Source organism: Solanum dulcamara, chromosome 3 (genome assembly GCF_947179165.1).
Source record: "Solanum dulcamara chromosome 3, daSolDulc1.2, whole genome shotgun sequence".
NCBI classification, from domain to species: Eukaryota; Viridiplantae; Streptophyta; class Magnoliopsida; order Solanales; family Solanaceae; genus Solanum; species Solanum dulcamara.
In genome coordinates, this window is record NC_077239.1 from 923,118 (window position 1) to 945,359 (window position 22,242).

Consider the following 22,242-nt stretch of genomic DNA (forward strand, 5'->3'; position numbering starts at 1 on the left):
TAGAAGAAGACAATCACTGTAAAATGTCATTTATGGAACTTATCTTTTCTTCTTCCACTAGAATTGTCAGTTTCCTCATTTTGAAGGTGCGGAAGGAGACAATTAGTATAAAATTGTCATTTATGAAACATATTTATTCTTCTTCCACTAGAAATGTCATATTCCTCATTTTTAAAGAATTCGTTTTTGTAAAGAATCATAAAACATTTTCCAACCTCTCCATACCAAACACACCTTATTATGAGAATGACGTAAATATACTTCAATATGAGAGTGACATAAATGTTATTTTCCACCACTCATCTTTTATCCTAAAGGTCCTTCAATTGATACCACATAGAATCTTTAATCTTCATTGAATCTTTTTCTTTTCCTTCTAAATCATGGTGTCCAAATATCTCATGTTCAATCTTCATCATCCTCATCCCCACCATGAAATTTTCACAAAGCCAAAAAATCTACATTTCCTTACAACATCTTCAATACAAACCACCTTAACTACTAGTACTACTACTAGTACTAAAATTCTTGTTTCACAAAACAAATTTGTACACTCTTTTTTCATCAAAAAATGTAACAACAAAAACACTTTTTCTCCTATGGCATCATCAACGCAATTTAGTGAATTTCACCCTGATCCTAGCCTAACCAATGATGATCTCAAGCCTACATCGATCGATCAACGGAACTTTTCAGGTTGGGAAATGGCTAGTTTATGGATTGGACTAGTTGTTGGGGTGCCTTCATATTACCTAGCTGGTAGTCTAGTTGATCTTGGAATGTCATGGTGGCAAGGTATTGCAATTGTTGTGTTAGCCAATTTGGTAACTTTAGTGCCACTTATATTAATAGGTCAACCAGGTACAAAATTTGGGATATCATTTCCTGTTTTAGCTAGATCATCATTTGGGATTAGAGGTGCACATATTCCTACACTACTTAGAGCTTTAGTTGGTTGTGGTTGGTATGGTATTGAAACATGGATTGGTGGTGAAGCAATTTTTCTATTGTTACCAAAAGTTGTTAAGAATTCATCTTTGTCACAATCAATTTCTTGGCTTGGCACTTCACCACTTGAATTTGCTTGTTTTATAACATTTTGGATAGCACAATTGGCAATTGTGTGGAAAGGGATAGATGGTATTAGAGAATTGGAAAAATACTCTGCCCCTATACTTATTTCACTCACTTCTTGTTTACTCATTTGGGCTTATGTCAAGGCAGGTGGATTTGGTCATATGTTAGATTTATCATCAAGAATTACAAATTCAGAGTTTTGGTCACTTTTTTTCCCATCACTAACAGCAAATATTGGATTTTGGGCTACTTTAGCACTCAACATACCTGATTTTACTAGATATGCCAAGAGCCAACATGACCAAATTGTAGGCCAAGCAGGGCTACCAATTTTTATGGGGTTGTTTACTTTTGTTGGACTAGCTGTGACATCTTCAACAAAAGTAATTTTTGGTCATGTAATTTCAAACCCTATTACACTTTTAGGTGAAATTGGTGGATTCATGACAATGGTTTTAGCCATTTTTGGTATTAGCTTAGCCACAATTACAACAAACATTGCAGCCAATGTCGTCGCGCCGGCTAATGCCTTAGTCAATCTTAGCCCTTCAAGATTCACTTTTAGAAAAGGTGCAATTTTAACAGCATTGCTAGGGATAGTTTGTCAACCTTGGAGGTTGTTAAAATCAAGTGAAAGTTTTGTGTACACATGGCTAGTTGGATATTCTGCATTGTTGGGACCAATTATGGGAATAATTTTGGCTGATTATTACTTAATTCAAAGGATGAATTTGAGTATCAAAGATTTGTACACATTGAGTCCAAATGGTGCATATTATTACTCAAGTGGATATAATTTGGCTGCAATTTTTGCTTTGGTTATTGGGATTTTGCCAGTAATTCCAGGGTTCTTGCAAAATGTTGGGATTTTGGATTCAATTCCAAAATCATTTGCCATCATTTACAACAATGCTTGGTTTTTTAGCTTGTTTTTAGCAGGGGGGCTTTATTGGATTTTTTCATTTCTAAAGAAAAATCAAAAGCAAATAGATACTTTGTTGCCTAATGCATCTTAGGTTTGTCTTTATTTACACAATTTTTACTTGAATTTTTCCATTGTATTTTTCTATATTGAAATAATAGAAAAACATATAATATTTGTTTTCATTTTTTACATATCTTGAAAAAAATAGGTTGCCTTATGTTTAACGAGCAAGCCAAATGACATATATATTTTCTCTCGCAATATAAGTCTATGCGTTTCATAACAATGCAATTAGTTGCGAGTTGTAACGATATGATATGATTTGTGAGTAATCCAACAATATAGTTAGATTGCTCATAGAAAAAAGTCATATATATATGCTGACGACTTGTATTATTTTCCCTTTTTTGTTTGTACCCTTTGAAATTATGATGATATGTCGTGATTTGTGACTTATTCAATGGGACAGTTAGGTTGAAATAGCATGAAATCATACCAACAGTTAGGTTGAATATAGCATGAAGTCATATCGGTTTATCATGACTTGCATGGCACCGTTAACCAGTTTTGATTCCTTGCCGGCGTCTTTTTACCTCTCTCCTGTTCAGCTTAAGAGTATTTTAGTCCAATTATTTTTATTAAACTTAAAACGATTTGATCCATACAAATATAAGAAAAGGCTTAATTGAAAATGAAAAGACTTAATTTGCTTGTAATTACTTTTTTTAAAAGTGAAATTAGCATGACATAAAAAATAATTTATTTCGTCATAAATTTAGTTGAATGATTTTATTGATATAAAGGCTTAAGTTGAGTGATTTTATTGATACAAAATAAAGTTTAATGACCGTGCTAGATAAATTCTCAAAGTTGAGTGGCCTATTGAGATATTAAATCGATATAGCAAAGGGTAAGGCTATATTGATGGAGCTAATGGGATTATCCTATTACCATGGAGAATATTCTTAATACCTATGTTGCTCGGACTCTTCAAAAATATTATTGCACCATGTCGAATAATGCACACACACCTTTTGATATTTTTGAAAAGATTGGGCAAATAGCTTAATACTGAAAACTAAATACTTCATATTGAAATGAATATCTTTAGGGCAGTTGTGAAAGATGAATTCAGGCAGTTTGAGAAGTAAAATTTGTTGATATGGAGGATTCTAAATAGTAATTTCCTATTAGGTACTAGCTCGATCGCGTTCCTTGTTCTCATTCTCAATGCACTTTTTCTATCATCAAAACTCACCGTATTTTTTTGTTCGTTGATATAAAAGATTGATGTTGTTGTAGGAGTAGGTTAATTGCTATCTGAAAGGGGCTGGTGTACGTCTTAATCAAGCATTAATAAACTGTGGCCAATTAGCTCAGTTTGATGAAGAACATTACAAGGTATATCTCATCTCACTCGTATGTTTTGGTACATGGAGTTAATAGACATCTGAATAGAACTTTCGATGTATGTTTTGGTACATGGAGTTCATAGACATCTGGATAGAACTTCCGATGATATAAGCTAAGGGAACATTAATGAATACTTCATTTATCGTATGTGTTTGATTAATAGGGTAGTGGTGAACGAGATGATAAATATCTGATTGACACTGCTGAACAACATCTGTGCGCATATCATTTGTTTTTGGCACACTAAATGATGCAACAGCAAACAAGTATGATCTGGAAGGTGGTACCGATACCCTGCATCATCCATGGATGGATGCACTAAATGATACAGCAGCAAACAAATTGGAAATCCTTTATATAATATAGTCCATAATTGGAAATCTTTTATATAATTTTTTTTTACAGAAAAATGCTTCAACAAAATAATTTATACAATAAATATTTTTTTCTCGAGAAATCATTTTTGACATCTTTTTCTTTTTTTTTTGTTTCATTTTCTTTCCCTTTCCACCTATCATATTCTTAAATCAAACAATACAAATCTACACATTAGAAACTCCAAAAATTATGTGAAAATCAAGAGAAACCCATTAAAATTGGTGCGAAAATCAAGAGAAACCCAATAGATTTTTGAGCCATTTTCATTTTGTATGAGTATCAAACAACACAAATCGAGACATTAGAAACCCCTAAAAATGATGTGAAAATCAAGAGAAACCTTTGTAGATTTAAGCAAAAATTGAGACATTTTCATTTTGCATATCAAACAATGCAAATCGACACATTTGAAACCCCATTGAATTGATGCGAAAATCAAGAGAAATCTCAATAGATTTAACTAGAATCGAGATATTTTTATTTTGTATATCAACAATAAACCTCGAGATATTTGAAATCCCAAAAATGATGCAAAAATAATAAAACCCTATTAAATTGGTTTAGAATTCAAGAGAAATGAATTGATGCATAAATAGAGCCGTTTTCATTTTGTATATCCAACAGCACAAATCAAGACATTTGAATTCTTAAAAAATGAAGATGAGACATTAGTTTCATTTATCTAGATTGTAGTATGATTTTTAACATTTATATTGTATTTATTCCATTGGATTAATTTCTATAAAAGTGTTATTATAAATGTGTTTTGTTGTAGAATAACTTATTAAAGCTCAGTTTTTTATTCATTTTATTTGATAATCAAGAACTCATATGTTAATCAAATTGAAAAACTTCAGATGTATTTAAAATTTGAACCACTAATTATTATCGGTCGAAGTGCATAAATATCAATTTTCAGTATCGTCGTCATTTAACTAATATATATTGAAACTATCTACGATAGCTTGGATGCTCAGTAGAGAAAATCCCCTCATATTATTATTAAGCATATTTATTACAATATATATGAGCTTCTTTTTTCTTTTTTACAAATTCAATAAAACTAGTTATATTTTATAGCAATTTGCAACAAAAAAAAAATGAGGAAAATAAATAATCTATGATTGTAGACTCCAATTAAGTAAAAGAATTGGCATAATTAAATGGTTAGGAAATAAGTTAGACGTTGTTTGTTGATTAATTCCTCCATGGATGAACAACAAGAAGATGAATTTCTCTCGACTTCAATCTCTTTATGAATAATAATAATTGATCCAATTATGATTGTACCGAAGCAGTACAATAATTATAATTGATTCAATGATAGAATAGAATGTATTAGTAATATTGATATTATTATATTTGATGTATTTGTTATTACACTAATCTCAAACTCAGTTTGATATACAGAGAACTGTGTCCTGCTCAATATGTTTGCAATCTATTTACAAAATATGTACATACACTATATTAAAAATATTTTTTTTAGCGATAATTAAATAACAATAATATTTTAATTGCCGTTAGTGATGGAAAATGGATGGATTGGGTTAAATTTGGGCGGATTAAAAATGGGTAAACATAAAATGGGTAATAATTTAACCCGCTCATATTTTATATGGTAAAAATGGGTTGGGTAAAATACGAGTGTATCCATATTTTCATGAGTAAATAGTACTCTACTTTATAATTCAATGTGGAGAAAATATTATAGTCTTTTTTTGGATGAAAAATATTGAAAATATTTTATTTAATTTTATTGTATCCTAAAATTAAATCCGACAGCCGATGCGGGATCCGACTTCTAAATCGGAACCCGAATCCGAACCAGACCCAAGACCCGACTTCCAAATCAGGACCCGACCCCCGACTTCCGACTTGGGACCGACCCCGAGACCCCACTCCGAGGGTCAAAGACTTCACCTTTTTAATTTTAATTTTTAATTTTTTTTTAAAAAAATTATAGAGGAGAATAGTTAGTTTTAATGAAGAACATAAAAATGAAGGAATATTACAACATTTTTTGTGATATCATGAATTTTGAGTATAATAAAAGTTGAAAGTTTAACCCATTTGGCTAGCCCATAGTTTACTCATATTTTATTCATGAATATTTATATTTCTATGGGTTAAATATGGGTTTAGATCCATATTTTACCCATCTAAGAAATCACTCACTCAACCCATTAAAATATGGGCAGATTGGATGGGTTACCAAAATATGAGCTCACTCTGCCACCACTAATTGCCGCTAAATATGTTCTATTAGATGCAATTAGCATTCCTTGTAAATGTCGCTAAAGCCTATAGTGACATTTGATTCAATGAAAATTAATCAATTAATGACGTTAAAGCTTTAGCACTACTCTTTGTGAATGCGCATATGTATTGCCACTAAAATTTACTTTTGTTATAGTGATAGTGTATAAATGATATTTAGTTTATACTGATAAACTCCTAATATAACTACTCGGTTGAAGGAAAAATTCGGTGTAATTCGCCATTTTTTAAGAAAAGAAGTTAAATGTGGTTATGTTGAAAAGTGTTATTGATATCCTTCCTAAATTATAAAAGTTCTTCAAGAAAATACATTGCTAACTAATGGAAAAATAAACAGCAACAGAAAGGGAACGATTAATCATTCTCTGGTTCGATCCAAATGCAACATCTTGGTTGGACCAAGTTAAAAATATTTGAACTTGAGTAAACTTTGTTGACAGAGTAATCGAAAGAGTAATATTTGTGATTGGCCAAACAATAAAGACACCCTTGTTATTATCGTGAAACATTATATCTTGTTTCCTAGCCCCTGTGCAACATATGTTTTCAAGCACGATCCTCCAGAGCTCACAAACAATGTTTTATTATCCAAACTTGTTATTTTTTCTCTCTCCAACACTTTACCATTCAATTTGTACCTCCAAACCTCTACATCCCATTCTTCACGACTTAAAAACACAGCTAACATTCCTCCATTATCGACATCTTTTGATGTGTATGTCTTTCGAATTGATTTTTGTTTTGAACTTGGAAAGTGCCTCCCATAAATTTCCAACTAGGTCTCTTTGCAGCTGAGTTTTCCTTCATAGTTAATGTTCCCAAGTTACCTTTATCTCCCATTATGCAGACAATATTATTTTTGAAAAATAATGGATTATTGCACCCTGTGGCCTTAAATTCTCCTCGATTCAAGAAGTAGTGATACGTCCATTCAGTATCTCCAACTTTGATGATGTGCCAACGACAAAACAATCTGATGATGAGGAGTCAGAGGACACAAAAATGTCCAAGAAGAGCAAGAATTTTTGTGCTCCTCTTGTAGATCAGGGAGTTCAATAATGTCATTGCTCATAGGATTAAAAAAGAACATGTTGCGGTTGCCATGACTCATGAGCAACCAATTAGCTTTTGAGCTCCGAATTCGAGCACCCTTTAATTTTGGAATACCTATCTTGTGAGTAGTTACCACATTGCATATTGGATCAAAGAATTCTACAATGTCTGTTTCTTTCCTCAAGGTCATCAAAAACAAAGTATTCAGCAGCAACAAGACGTTATGATATTAATCCAAGTATGTCTAATGGAATACAATCTGACCACAATTTATCATAATCTGCCTCCTCCATTATTATTCAGAATAACACAAATTTTGCTTTAATTTGAACTTGGAGATTATATAGTGTGAAAATTACTATGAATTGAATCCAAAAAAGGACTTGTTATTACCTTATTTATATAGAACTAGAATTAGCTATGTGCAACTATTTTTTTACATTATTTATTTATGGAAATCCCAGTTATTTACGAGAAAGGAAAGGAAAGGAAAACAAATTTCCTTGTCCTAGAGCTACTCTAATTCCTTTTCCTTATTGTATTTGAACTCGTTATTATTGTTATATTTAATTTGAAGTTGATTCTTTAAACTACACATGAGACGATACTAGCTACTCCTTAATTTGTAATTTATATTTAGCATCTAAATTATGTCAAACAGGAAAAGTCAGAATATGATGGACCACCTCTTTCTTCACAACCACACCCTTGGCTTGCTATATTTCCGACAAGGAAAACACAAACTTTTTACAGCATATCGGCAGATCGATCTTATAAAAGAAGTATACACGATCTTCGAAACACATTAATACATTCTTCTGCTCGTGAGTGGCTTGTGTTAGAAGACTTTGATTCTACTGATTGTTACCTTTGGAATCCTATTTCGAACGACAAAACTCAACTCCCACCACTACCTTATAACGACAAACTTGAGTGTCTCTTGTCTGCACCACCCAATGATCCTGAATGTCGCGTTCTCTTCCTAATTCATGAGACTACTTCTCCTGATGATGATGATGACGACACCGACGATGATGAGAATTCCAATGATGACACAAACGATGATACGGATCCCAATGATGATGAAACGGACAATGAGAATCCCGATGATGATGACAACACGGATCCCAATGATGATGTTGACACGGAGAATGAGAATCCCGATGATGATGACACTGATTCCAATGATGATAACACGGATCCCAATGATGATGACATGGACAATGACAATCCCGATGATGATGAGAATCGGGCAGCACTTTACTTCTGCAATCCAGGTTATGATCAAGAATTTCATAAACAAGAAATGAAATCAATTATTGGAGATGACCCCTTTTGGGCATGGACAGTATTCAAGGGAAATTTTTATGTATTTACATGGCAGACAGAAATTCTACTCCGTTTGGATCTAGATGATTCTTCAGGAACAGTATCAGCTACACCAATGACTAACCAACCTCCTTTTGATCACTTCATAGAATTCTTTGACATGCCACGCTCCGGGAATTACCTCATTCAATCTTCATCATCTCACGATTACGAGGACGAGGCTGAGCTGTTATATGTTCGCAAATTGTTCTATGGAAAGGAGTTTGAGGATGTTAACACAATTATAGTATTCTGGTTTAATTTTGTTTAAAAAGTGTGGGAAGAACTGAAAAGCATTGGTGAAACTGCAAGTTTCTTAAGTCCTTGTTTTGGAGGAACAATTTGTTCTACAAGAGGCACTAATCTTAAAAAAGAATCCATCTACTTCACTGAGGGCCGTTATCTCTATATTTTCAATTTGGAAACACAGAGTATAACAGTATCCCTTCCTTGCCCAGAGATTTCGATGACATATCCGCACTCATATTGGTTAACGCTCATGGCCATGTGAGATGAAAGTCTCTTACAAAGTTTTGAATAAGAGGAAAGGTTCGATTTATCTTCCAAATGTCTATATATTTTTCACAAAGATATGAAAGTCTTCTTTACTTTGTTAACACTTTAACCACCTTAGCTTGTTTGGATGGTTGTCACCCGTGGTATTAAAAAATAGTTTAAATATAACATAAAGTCATAGTCTATCATGACTTGCATGCCATCGTTAACCAATTTTGATTCCACTTATCGACGTCTTTATACCATTTGTGTATTTTAGTCAAATATCAAATGCGGCGATACAATTTTTACGTACCTACCACCCCAAAGTATTCTTTTTTGTTGCAATCACTCGGTACTAAAAGGGATGTACCATTCAATTATTATTTTTTATTTGATTTATTTGGTGTAAAATTATCTAAAATAAAAGCATTAGTTTAGTTTGGGTCTCGGTTTTATATGACCAAATCATCTGGGCCTCAGCCCAAGTTAATGGGCCATGTTTCAAATCATTGGGCCCATCCATCTCACTTTCTTTTGTACTTCGAAGGCCTTCTTCAACATTCAACAACTTTCGTACTTGATTCTTTGGGCTTCTTTCTAATGAGCAATATTTGGGCAGGAGAAGAAAGGGGTAATGCTTTGAAGTACACATCTAGCTAGATCCTTCGACTCATCTTTAGTGTGTCAGTTGAATACTCCAAGTCTTCGACTTACAAGATGATCATTTAGACATTTTTAAAATTTATGTATCATGTGAGCATTGGGTGTTCACAAGACACAATAGGGCCAAGTTGGAGCATTTAGTTATTATTTGAGGCCAAATTGAAATGTCTAGATGTGTACTTCAAAGTTGGAATACTTACTTGTCAGCTGAGCAAATGTATTATGTCTAATTTTGCTTAAATTACTACAACAACAATAACAACAACAAAAGTCAACAACATATCTAGTGTGATCCAACAAGTGATACGTGGAGGGTGGTGTGTATGCAGACTTTACTTCATAGATTATTTTCTATTTCCTCAGCGTGGAAGCTCTTGAGACAGAAGAGAACAAAATCACATTTTGAATCTAATATTTGGCATAAAAATGTGCCATGTAAGATGTCATTCAACACATGGAAAGACATTCACAATAGACTCTCCACTAATGATAAGATTTCTAAACTTGGCATTGACATTGATTCTAATTGTGGTGGTTGCACTATTGCAAGTATGACACCTACCAGCGAGAATGCTAAACATTTGTCCTATAGTGGAGAATTCACACAAACAATATGGCAAAGGTTTGCAGGATGGCTAGGCATCAGATATATAAGCAGAACTTAAGAGCTTACTAATCAAATGCTGGGATTTCAAGACCAAAATCTCTATGTCTGCATACATCCTCAAAATTATGCCACCCGTAGTGATATGGGAGCTATGGAGGTCCAGGTGCTGCTCCAAAGAAAATCCCTCTATCAGCAAATCTAACATTCTAATCACACTCTACATCTGTCAACTTATCAAAACTAGATTCAAAAGGAAAATTGGGAAGATGTTTGTTTGATATTTGATAAAAACATTGCTGAGGTAGACTCTTTGTTGCTTCAAAATTGCATCACCGATGTCTGGACAATCCCCTGGAGAATGGACAACACAGTCAAAGAGATAAAGAATTTTATAAGAATACATGACATTTCCATTCGACATTGTTTCAGGGAAGCCAATAAAATTGATGACAAATTAGCTTTCCTTAAGTCACTCTCTTGCTCATGTGCAAATCTACTCTCACTTCAGTACCATCCCTAAAATAGTTATTTTTCAATTATAGAATGGCTATTTGTGAATTTAATCCTCAATTTCCCACATAATCAGAGTGGAGGCCAACATATAGTAGGATTTTTGAGATAATTTTTTTTCTCTTTGATTTAAGGTCTATCGTACCTTCTATTAATTAACAGATTCACTTACCATAATTTTCACTGAACGATGCATATATAAGTCAACTTAAGACATAATTAAATTATCTCAGGTGACCTTCCATCATATTATCCTCAAGGCGTGCTAGTTACACTTCTGACGATTATCGTACATTCATCTTACCATACACATACACGTCTCAACAACACTTATTTTGTAAATATGTCACATCAAATTCTAACATTCACTATCATATATAACTGTTCCGTAAAGTTAACCTCTCATTTATATAAATAAAAAATTATTTATCTACGACATAACACTCACATAATATTTCTCCATATTGTATTCAGTGAAACTTGACCCATTAATAAGATATTTACTTTCTTATTATTAATTACGACTTTTTTTTTTATTGCTTTGCTAGTTCTTATCGTCTTATCCCCTTTTCGTAATCGTTGGATTTTAGCATCCATAATCAGTTTGAAATATATTACTTATATTTTACAGTAATAAATAGCTGGTATACATTATATTACTCGCTCCGTTTCAATTTATGTAGCACAGTCAGAATTTTGAGAGTTAGCCAAAAAAAAAATCTGAATTTTTTATATATTGTTTGAATATTTTAAGCTATTAATTATTGATATTTATAACACTGTTTACGTAGTTTCCAAATATATATTTATTTCAATAAACTTAAAGCTTTTTGTCCAAGCTCATAATCAAAATTTAGAAATTTGAATCTCGGAAATTTAATTGTATCACGTAAATTAGGACAGAAGAAGTACCAGATTATGAGCCAATTTTAGGCCCTTCAGATGCTATTATCTTGGACTCATGTTAACTTCCAAGCTTTTAAATAGGGAAAAATTTCATATATGACAAACATTTTAAGCATAATAACTCCATATGGGTATAGCTTTCCTAATTATTTATAATGGCAAATTTATGTTTGCTATGGCCCATTTAAATTTGTATAAACGGAATTTCAAGTAAAAAAATATACGCACACTTCAGAAAAAGTAAAAAAATATGGATGAAATACGCGATTATATAAATGATGTGTGCGAAAATTGTGTGTGAATTGTATACTGCAATATACAAACACTGCGAATTGTGTAGCGAATTATACAAACGCAATGCACGAATTGTATAGCGAAACATACAAACGCTATACAAAAATTGCGAATTGTATAGCGAATTATACAAACGCTATACAAAAACTGTGAATTGTATAGAAAATTTTACAAACGTTATACCCACGATAGCAAATGTCAGTAAAATATACCCACTATTTATGTTTAATTACTTTGTAAATATACCCACTAAGGGATAAACATAAATAGTCCTGGGATAAAATTTTGATGTCTCGTTTGGTTGGCAAGTTTGAGATAACCTATCCCACCATTTATACCATAGTGATGGAATCCAAGTATTCTAAGAATAACTTATTCCAGAATAATTAATCGTGGAATAACTTGTTCCCAACCAAACGACCCCTGATGTAAGAAAAATATCTTAATGTAATTATGTAAATGATTTAAGTATTTAATTCTAACATTTGTTTGCCAGTTGCTATGCAATAACCTGTTTATTTTGACGTGTATGGATAATTAAGTTCGAAAATGTCATGCCCAACTTGAGATAAAAATTGTATGAAGTTTGGCATGAGAATAAGGTTTTCTCGGATAAAGTACAAATTGTCATACCAAAAAATCGATATTTTTGACTTGCCAAGTTAAACTTCACATAAAATATCGAAAGTTTTGAATTGCCAGTCAATTTTTAAGACAAAAAATTTGAAAGTTTGCTACTTATATACAATTAATATTAATATGTCAAACTTTAGACACTTCATTAAAAATTAGATTTTTGGTAATTACCTGACATCAGACCGGTATATATTTATTAAAAACTTCCGACACAATTTTTTTCAATTTTAATTTCTTAAATGTGAAGTTGATTTTGAAACCGCCTTCTAAAAGAATATAATAGAAGTAATTAAACCTAACATCTTCTTAATTAGTATTTTGACAGTCTGTTTAGTAAAAAAAAAAAAAAGATATCTAAATTATTAAATGACTTATAAGTATTCAAGTCCAACATTTAATTTGATATAAACTAAAATTTGATTTTGCCAGTTGCCATGCAATATGTTGTTAAAATTGTTTCTGTTATCAAACTTCGATTGAATTTTTGATGTTATTATAATAAAGTGTGGATCGAACATCAAATTAAATTAATTTGATTTGACTTGATTATTTCAACTTTGGTTCTAAAAGGACATTTTCTAATTATAGAAAAATGTGCAACGAACTGAATTAGTTCAATTCGTTTTAATTTTTATTTTATTTTTTAATATTTATGCTCACACCTAACTTCTTTAATGAGAAAAAGAAATATTAGGAAATGGTGCATGCATCTTCTTTTTTTTTTTTACTCAAAAGTGCATGCATCTCTTGATATAAAATTTTGCATGAGACAATAATTATTGGTAGACCCTCTGCATGTTTTGAAATGACAACAAGAGTAGAAATATTGTCTTCTTTAACTACAATCTCTTTCACAAGCATTCATAATAAGCACAAAATATGTCCACTTAAAACAGTATACTAATTACTAATTAAGTCTCGTGATATTGCATGATCCAATAATTCAAGGAAATTAGGCAAATAAGGGCATCCTTTTTAAGTAGATAACTAGTCAAGCGGTCAAAGCGTGATTTCTTTTTTTTTTTTTTTTTTAAAAAAGAACTTGAATGAATTCATTTTTTCTAAAGAAATCGTCAATTTTTACCTTAAACATTATGTTATTTTTTAATTACAACATATTTTGGATATTTGAAGCTCTACTCGCCGTCATAAAATGATAAAAAAAAAATAAAAAAATCTTTGTCGATGATGATGACCATCCATAATCTTGTTGCTTCTTTTTCCCCGCCAAATATTAATTTTTATCTTGCGTCTCATAAATAAATTAACTTTGGATCTAACTCATCCTAAAAACTAGAAGGATAAGAATTGTAAATAGAGATAATAATTATTAATTAGTACTGAGCACAAATAATTAGACATGACAATAATTTGAGAAATATTGTCTTCTTTTAAGTATTTTCAACCATCAACATTAAAAGAAGCATGAAATCAAACAGTACTTAACCTCGTGATGTTACATCCAGCCTTCATATACATATGTCCACTTAAAATAATTCCTCTTGATATTGCAAAGAAGGGCATCCTTTTTTTTTTTTTTAGGTAAATGACTAGTCATATTGTGAGAGCGTAATTTTTTGAGGAAAAACACTCGAATAACTTATTTTTTTTTCTAAGAAATTCGACAATTTTTTTATTTGAGACGTTATGTTATTTTTTAATCCCAACGTATTTTGGATACTTTCATCCATATTATTCTTATTTCCTTTTGGACCAAAGTGCGATTTTGTTGGGCAAATTACTTGGCCATTCGGCCCTTTTATTTTCAAACAAACAAAATAGCCATGCCTTTTTATCTTATCAAAAAATTAGCCAATGGCCACTTGGCTGGGCAAAGTAAGTGGGTCATTTGCTTTCTTATTTTAAAAAAAATATGATGTGCTCTTTTAAAATAAAATTGTTGCTTTTATTTATTTATTTATTTGCTCCTTCTTTATTTATTTTTCTTTTATAATTTTTTTACATTTTTTGTGGAAAAAATGAGTATTTATGTTGTTTTAATTTTTTGTTTATTTTTTTATATATTAAGGTGGTAATACATGATAGTCAAATAAATATCGATACATTACATAATTATTTATATAATATCGATACATGATTATACACATTTATACAATATAAATATATTACATATACACTACATAATTCTTTATGCATCACATATACATGTTTATATATCATTTATACAATATTGATACATGTTTATACAATATTTATACAATATCAAATAACGTGGGACTCCAACATCCCTCCGCATACCCAAATTTGAACAGCTAGAGCATAGATAATATAAGACAAGTAGGGCTGTACAGGGCAAACCGATAAACCGCACTAAACCGACAAATCGAACCAAATCGGGAAAAAAACCCGACTAGTGGTTTGGTTTGACTTGATTTGGTGTTTGAAAAAAAACCCGACCATTATAGGGTTGGTTTGGTTTTAACTAAAAAAAGTCAAACTGAACCCAAACCGACCCGATTATAGATATACTACTTTTAAATTATGTTATACATAAAAATATATATTAAAATGTAATTTATAAATATTTTTTAAAAATTTTTCATAATTTTTGTTTTCTTTCTTACATTTAGATTTGGACTTGAGAAGCCCATCTAAATAATATACAAAAAAGTCCATCTTATAAAGTTAAAACTTCAAACAGTGTTCTGCCTCCATCTTATATGTTGATATTTTGTACTAGAACTCTTTTTAAGAAGCACCGTTCTGTGCTTTTTATTAGATACTATGAAAAAACCGAGAAACCCGAAAAAACCCGAAAAACTCAAAAAAAAACCGAAAAATCCAAAAAATTGATATTGAAAAATCCGACTTTTATTGGTTTGATTTGGCATATAGATTTAATAATCCGACACAAATAATTTGGTTTGATTTGTAAAAAATCCGAACCTATTGAGAATGATTGAAACTCGCCTTAAATTCGCCTCACTCGTTAACAATAAACTATACTCTAATTTGTACAGGATTCTTCCACAAGAATTAGGATTTGCAGCATTCCTTTTCTTCTGTGGTTTATATGATATCCTTTATGGTAAACGACAGTACTTCGTCTTCGTCTTTCTCCAAGTTATAACCTTTACCATTGCTGGATTTGGCTACATTGGCACTATAGTCCCCTCTTAACAACACCAGCACCAGCATCAACAGCATTGTTTATTTCGACGTCTACACAGAAATATAAGTTATATGAAGTACTTCCCCTGCAACATTTCGGATGGTTATTTCATGAAAATCATCCATGTTAAGGCAGAACAAACTCTAGACTCCGAAGAATTTTCCTCGGACTCAGACGGAGAACTTAAAATAGACGCAAAAAGGGAACATTGAAGCAGAAAAAATAGCAAATAGATAGATTTTTACTTTTGTTTCTATTGTTAGAGTGCTTTTTTTTAGTTGTGTGAAATTATATTAAGTCATTTTTTTTGTTTTGTTTTTTTAACTTATTGTTGTATTTCTCAGCTCTCTAGATATGGCAACAATGGCCAATTCTGTAATCAGATTTTTTTTGTCAATTCTTTTACTTTGGTCATGGATGTATTATTATCAAGACTCTTTCAATATATAGGTGTAAGTGATTCAATGAACTTTACTATCCTATGATTTGGTTTGGTTTGTAATAAAGAAATAGACTTTGGATTTAACTCACTTCAAAAGTTAGCTTATAAAGTGACCAAATTTTCATCCCACAATCGATATGAGATTCTAACAACTTCTTCCATCTTTCCAATGCCAACTTTTAATAAAATTGAATAACTTTTTAATTTTGTATTTTATAAAATATATTTTTTCGATGAGAGAATTCAATTAGCTATCCTACGTATATGATCATTTGAATGACATATACAAAAGAAGTCCACTAGGTGGGTATTAGACAATCAAAACGTCCTACACTACACCAAATAAAAACAATTTAAGCTATGAAAACTAGCTATTGACATTTTCATTTCATCTTATTATATTTTCGTTTTATAAATATTATGTTTATAAAATTACAAAGAAATTAATAAATTATGGTATAAGGTGACGTGGATAAAAATCATGCAATGAATCAAGAACAAAGTGACAAAATAAATGACCATCTTGACACAACCCTAACCACACATGCATCATCACATTTTTATTTGATAGGATGGTTGGATAGTTGACTTTTTCTAGTTTTTTTTTGGTTAAAAATAATAATTTGTAGGTCACTTGTGCTAAGCTAAAAATTACGTCAACGCACCATTATAAATACTTGAGTTAATGATCAAAAATATATTTAAACATACATTAATTGTTGAGTTGTTAAAATATTTGTTTTCAATCTACAACAAGCGTGTGCAGACTAACTCACCATAGAGGTGTGTTTTACTCTAAATACTTCAAAAATTAGTATATAATCATTAATTGACGATGTCACAAATATTTACACAATCACAGTTTATAAGATAATTATAAGAAAAAATTTATAAGAAATAACATTATTGATATAGTCTGATAAAAATAATGACTATTAATTGTTATCATGTGCTAAATTGTACTAATAATTTAGATAATCTCTATACTGTCAGTATATATAACTTTATATATTTTGTATATTAGATATTAGTATTCACGATCATATAAACATATGGTAAGAAAATGAGTTATTTTATTTTCTTTATTTTTATTGGTTTAAGGAAGTCAACTTGAGGTTTCCTGCAAATTAAATAATGAGTCAATTTTTAGATTTGAGTTAATGAATTTGAAAGAAAGAAAGTCAATCCTTTTTTTATATTAAGAGCACCCATTGAGTTTAGTGAAGCGTTAATATTAGGAAAATACGAATATTAGAATAATAATAATTATGTCTCAACCTAAATTCGGTTTAAAATAATTATTTTTAAAATAATCTTTAACTAACAAAATATTGTCTCACTTACCAAACCACATCCAAATTAGTAACAGAGTTATCCTTGTTCAAAAGGGTCAATGTTACCCTTATTGCTGCAAAATTATGTTGTTGTTGTTGTTTAGGAGTGAACCCATCGGTGGCCTCCTAAAATTGGTATCAATTTTTATTTAGACATCTTAACTATATTTTATTTATTTTAGACATTTAATGTCATGTGTTGCTATGTCAGTTTGATTTTTTTTTAACAATCAGTCAAATTTATAATGTGTGTGTAACACACTTACCGATGATGTGTCAAAATGATAAACTAAATAAAGACACGTGTCATATATATAAAAAATAATTTTCAAATAATGATCTTTTTTAGGGAAAAAAATGATAAATAACTGAATGACATGTGGAATTTTTTGCCCAAAATATTAAAAAATTTAAATTAATCCAACTCCACATAAATCATCTTCTCAACCTACACATACCCTAACCCCTCCCCCACCCACCCAGATCGCTTACCCCTCCCACACCCACCAGATCGTGTCCCCACCCCACCTAGCGTCTTTTCCACCCCTACCCACCCTAACCCCAACCCCTTAATTCCCCACCCACATCGTCTTTTCCACCCTTCCCCCACCCCACACATCGTCTTCTTCAAGATTTGAAATCAAAGAGGAAAAGTGTTAGGAAAAGAAATGCTAGTTCTTGTTTGGATTCACTAAGAAAGAAGATGAAATTTCTTGGTGTTGAAATTCGATTTTTAGTCTATGGCATCATCAAATCTATTTCTCCGGGAATGAGTTCAAGTTTTTGAAGATGGTGGTTGAAAAATGGGGAAGAAAAAGATAAAATTAAATAAAAATTGCTTAAATACGTCTTTTACGCGCTGGTAAGGGTGTATTACACTCATCATGTCATCAAAAAGTGTCAAAATGATACAGCGGGACATGACATAAGGTGTCTAAAATAAACAAAACTTAATTGAGGTGTCTAAGTGAAAATTGGGGTCAATTTTAGAAGGCCACGGATGAATTCAACCGAAAGTTTAGTTTAATCAAGTAATTAATAGCTGTAATGCATGGATAAGTTTAGTTTAAGTGCTTTGGTTGGATGGAGGATGAATCTTGATACATTAATTTATTTTCCTAATGGATGAGATATCACATGTGTTATTCAATTAGTAATTTCAAAGGAAACGACAAAAAATAAGAAAATAAAAGTTAATAAAAAAAGAAGTATCTAAACATAGCGTGTGTTTGAAAAGGTTTTCTGCTATTTTTAGCAATCTAACGGCCAAAGATATGGTGCGGCGGATGAGGTTGTTTTTTTTTAATTAGATGTCTCGGTCCGAGTTTTAAATATGAAAAAATATGTGATAAGTAGAGCTTCCTCATTTTATTTTTTTTAGTGTGCGGAATCCGTAGAGCGCCGACTAAATTCGAATCGCGCATTGCAGGATCCATTCGAGGGTGACGCTTCCAACATGATTTTTTCCATACCCAGAGATCGAACCCGAGATTTCTATTTAAGGATGGAGTAGTCCCATCACTGCACCACAACCCATGTTGGTAGAGCTTCCTCATAATGTTCCCTATGCGACACGAATTCGAATAAATCGAATTTTAATGCGGATATCAATCACCGAAGGAAAAATCAATTTATTTTTGAGCAATCTAGCTACCAAAATAAATTAATTGAACATCTTTTTCCCTTTTTGGAACGTGCTACTAATAATAGAGTAAACTATTAGTAGATGGACCAATTCTTGTAAAACTTCAATGTTTTGAACCAATCAATAGTAATGGGCAGTCAAAAATGGCGTGACAATTCAAAAATTAGGCTAAAAAAGGACTCAATTCCTCAAGAACATTGAAATATAAAGGACTAATCAAGCTTCCAAGAAATTGTACAAACAAGAATATCAAATTATTGTGATGACCCTACTCCAATTGTACATAAAAAGTCAGTCACTATAAAAAGAAACCCTCAACTCCCCACATAAACCAGCTCTTTGTTTTTGGTTGGCCAGGAAAGGGGAAGGGGTTGTTTTGTATAATATACAGTTATACACTACTAAAAATAATATGAAAATAAACGGACAGAATCGGTCCAAAAATTTGAAAGAAAATCAATTTTCAATCTGTCAATCTTTTTTTTTAAAAGCATTTTAATAAAAAATCAACAAACTTCATAAAAATTGACGAATGTCAGCCACTATTGAAAGAGTCAAAGAACCAACTCCCTACCCCCTCCTCCACTTCCTGTTTATCAGCGGGGAGGGTAAACTTTACCTAAATTCCATAATGAAAAAGTCTAATTACTATACATTCTTCATCGTACCAAAATTATCCGATTTCCCCTTTTTTTTCAGTTTTGCTGATACATTAGTTATGTAACTGATACATCAACTTTAGCTGTAGAATAGTTAATGCAGATCATATATTTATGGATAGTATCTTAATATAAGGTATGATTTGTTCTTTAAATCAATTACTGATCTAATTAATGAGATTAATCGGTTAAAAAAAGCAACGGTTGTGTAAATGAAGATTCAAGCCAAAAAACAGAGTATCAATTCAAACCAAAGTCGATTTCAATTTTTTTTCAGTTTTGCTGATACATTAGTTATGTATCTGATACATCATCTATAGTTGTAGAATAGTTAATGCATATCAGCTATTTATGAATAGTATCTTAATATAAGGTATGATTGGTTCTTTAAATGAATTACTAATCTAATCAATGGGATTAATTTGTTAAAAAAAGCAACGGTTATGTTCATGAAGATTCAAGCCAAAAAACAAAGCATCGTCTCGAATGGAAAAAACAGAGCATCAATTCAAACCAAAGTCGATTTCAATTTTTTTTTCCAGTTTTGCTGATACATAAGTTATGTATTTGATACGTCAACTTTAGCTATAGAATAGTTAATGCACATCAGCTATTTATGGATAGTAGATTGAGATAAGGTATGATTGGCTCTCTAAATCAATTACTGGTCTAATTAATGAGATTATTTGGTTAAAAAGGGCAACAGTTATGTACATGAAGTTTCAAGCCAAAAAACAGAGCATCAATTCAAACAAAAGTCGATTTTGACTTTTTTTTTCAGTTTTGCTGATACATAAGTTATGTATCTGATACATCAACTTTAGCTATAGAATAGTTAATGCACATCAGCTATTTATGGATAGTAGATTGAGATAAGGTATGATTGACTCTCTAAATTAATTACTGGTCTAATTAATGAGATTATTTGGTTAAAAAGGGCAACAGTTATGTACATAAAGTTTCAAGCCAAAAAACAGAGCATCAATTATGTACTGCAGGTTTTTGATACATTAGTTATGTATAAACTGTGCTAATTAGAGACTGATATATTAATTCTGATACATCAGATCTGTAGTTGATACATTAGTTGTGATACATATGTGTGAAGTTTATTTCCTGCAGTTTTTTGATACATCAGTTAAGTATAACATGTGTTAATTAAATACTGATACATCAGTTCTGTAGTTGATACATAAGTTCTGATATATATATATATATATATATATATATATATATATATATATATATATATATATATATATATATATATATATATATATATGTGTGTGTGTGTGTGTGTGAATTTTATTTTCTGTGGGTTTTTGATACATCAGTTATGTATAAACTGTGCTAATTAAATACTGATACATCAATTCTGATACATCAGATCTGTAGTTGATACATCAGTTGTGATACATATGTGTGAAGTTTATTTTCTGCAGTTTTTTGATACATCAGTTAAGTATAACATGTGTATCAGTTCTCAGTTCTGTAGTTGATACATACGTTCTGATACATATATGTGAAATTTATTTCCTGCGGGTTGTTGATTCATCAGTTAGGTATAACATGTTCTAATTAAATACTTATACATCAGTCATGATGTATTAGTTCTACAGTTGATACATAAGTTTTGATACATATATGTGAAGTTTATTTCCTGCAGGTTGTTGATTAATAAGTTAGGTATAACATGTTCTAATTATATACTGATACATCAGTATAGATATATTAGTTGTGTAGTTGATACATACATAAGTACCGATACATATATGTGAAGTTTAATTATTACATATATGTGATACAAAAGTATATGTATCAGATTCATTAAAAATGGTAAATGTTATTGTGATACATAAGCAAGATGCCCCAAACAGTCAAGTTTGATACATTAGAATATGATACATAAATTTTGATTTTAAATTCGAGTTTGACAGATGAGAAAAATATATAAATCTTTTCAATTGATATATGGAAAGATTATTACATTTCAGTTGTTTACTGATTCTAATACATTACAGTTAATGTATCAGATACATTAAAACAGCAGATACATATAAAATATTTACTATTACAAAAAAATGGTTATAATCTTCTTGATGACGTAACTTCATTCCCTGCATTAACATGAAAAATGGTTAAATACAACTTGAACTTTATACATAAATACGATATATCAGACGCATTAAAATATTTGATATATGAGAATCTGATACATACAGAAGATGTATCAGAAGCAGTAAGGCTTCATAAATTATAATCTGATACATAAATATAGATGTATCAGAATCATTAAAACTTGATACAATAGAAACTGACACTTAAACACGATGTATCAGAAGTAGTAAATCTCCAAAAAAATGACATTTTAAAAAAACACTATGTATCAGAAGAGTTAACGCTTGATACATGAGAATCTAA

General features: G+C 30.9%; 1 protein-coding gene across 1 annotated transcript; it reads left to right on the forward strand.

Annotated features, from left to right (window-relative positions):
- Positions 1-329: 329 nt before the first annotated feature.
- LOC129881397 (purine-uracil permease NCS1) lies at positions 330-2,171 on the forward strand. Its single transcript, XM_055955606.1, has one exon. The coding sequence runs from the start codon at positions 384-386 to the stop codon at positions 2,091-2,093; it is 1,710 nt and encodes a 569-aa protein (XP_055811581.1). The 5' UTR covers positions 330-383; the 3' UTR covers positions 2,094-2,171.
- Positions 2,172-22,242: the final 20,071 nt, after the last annotated feature.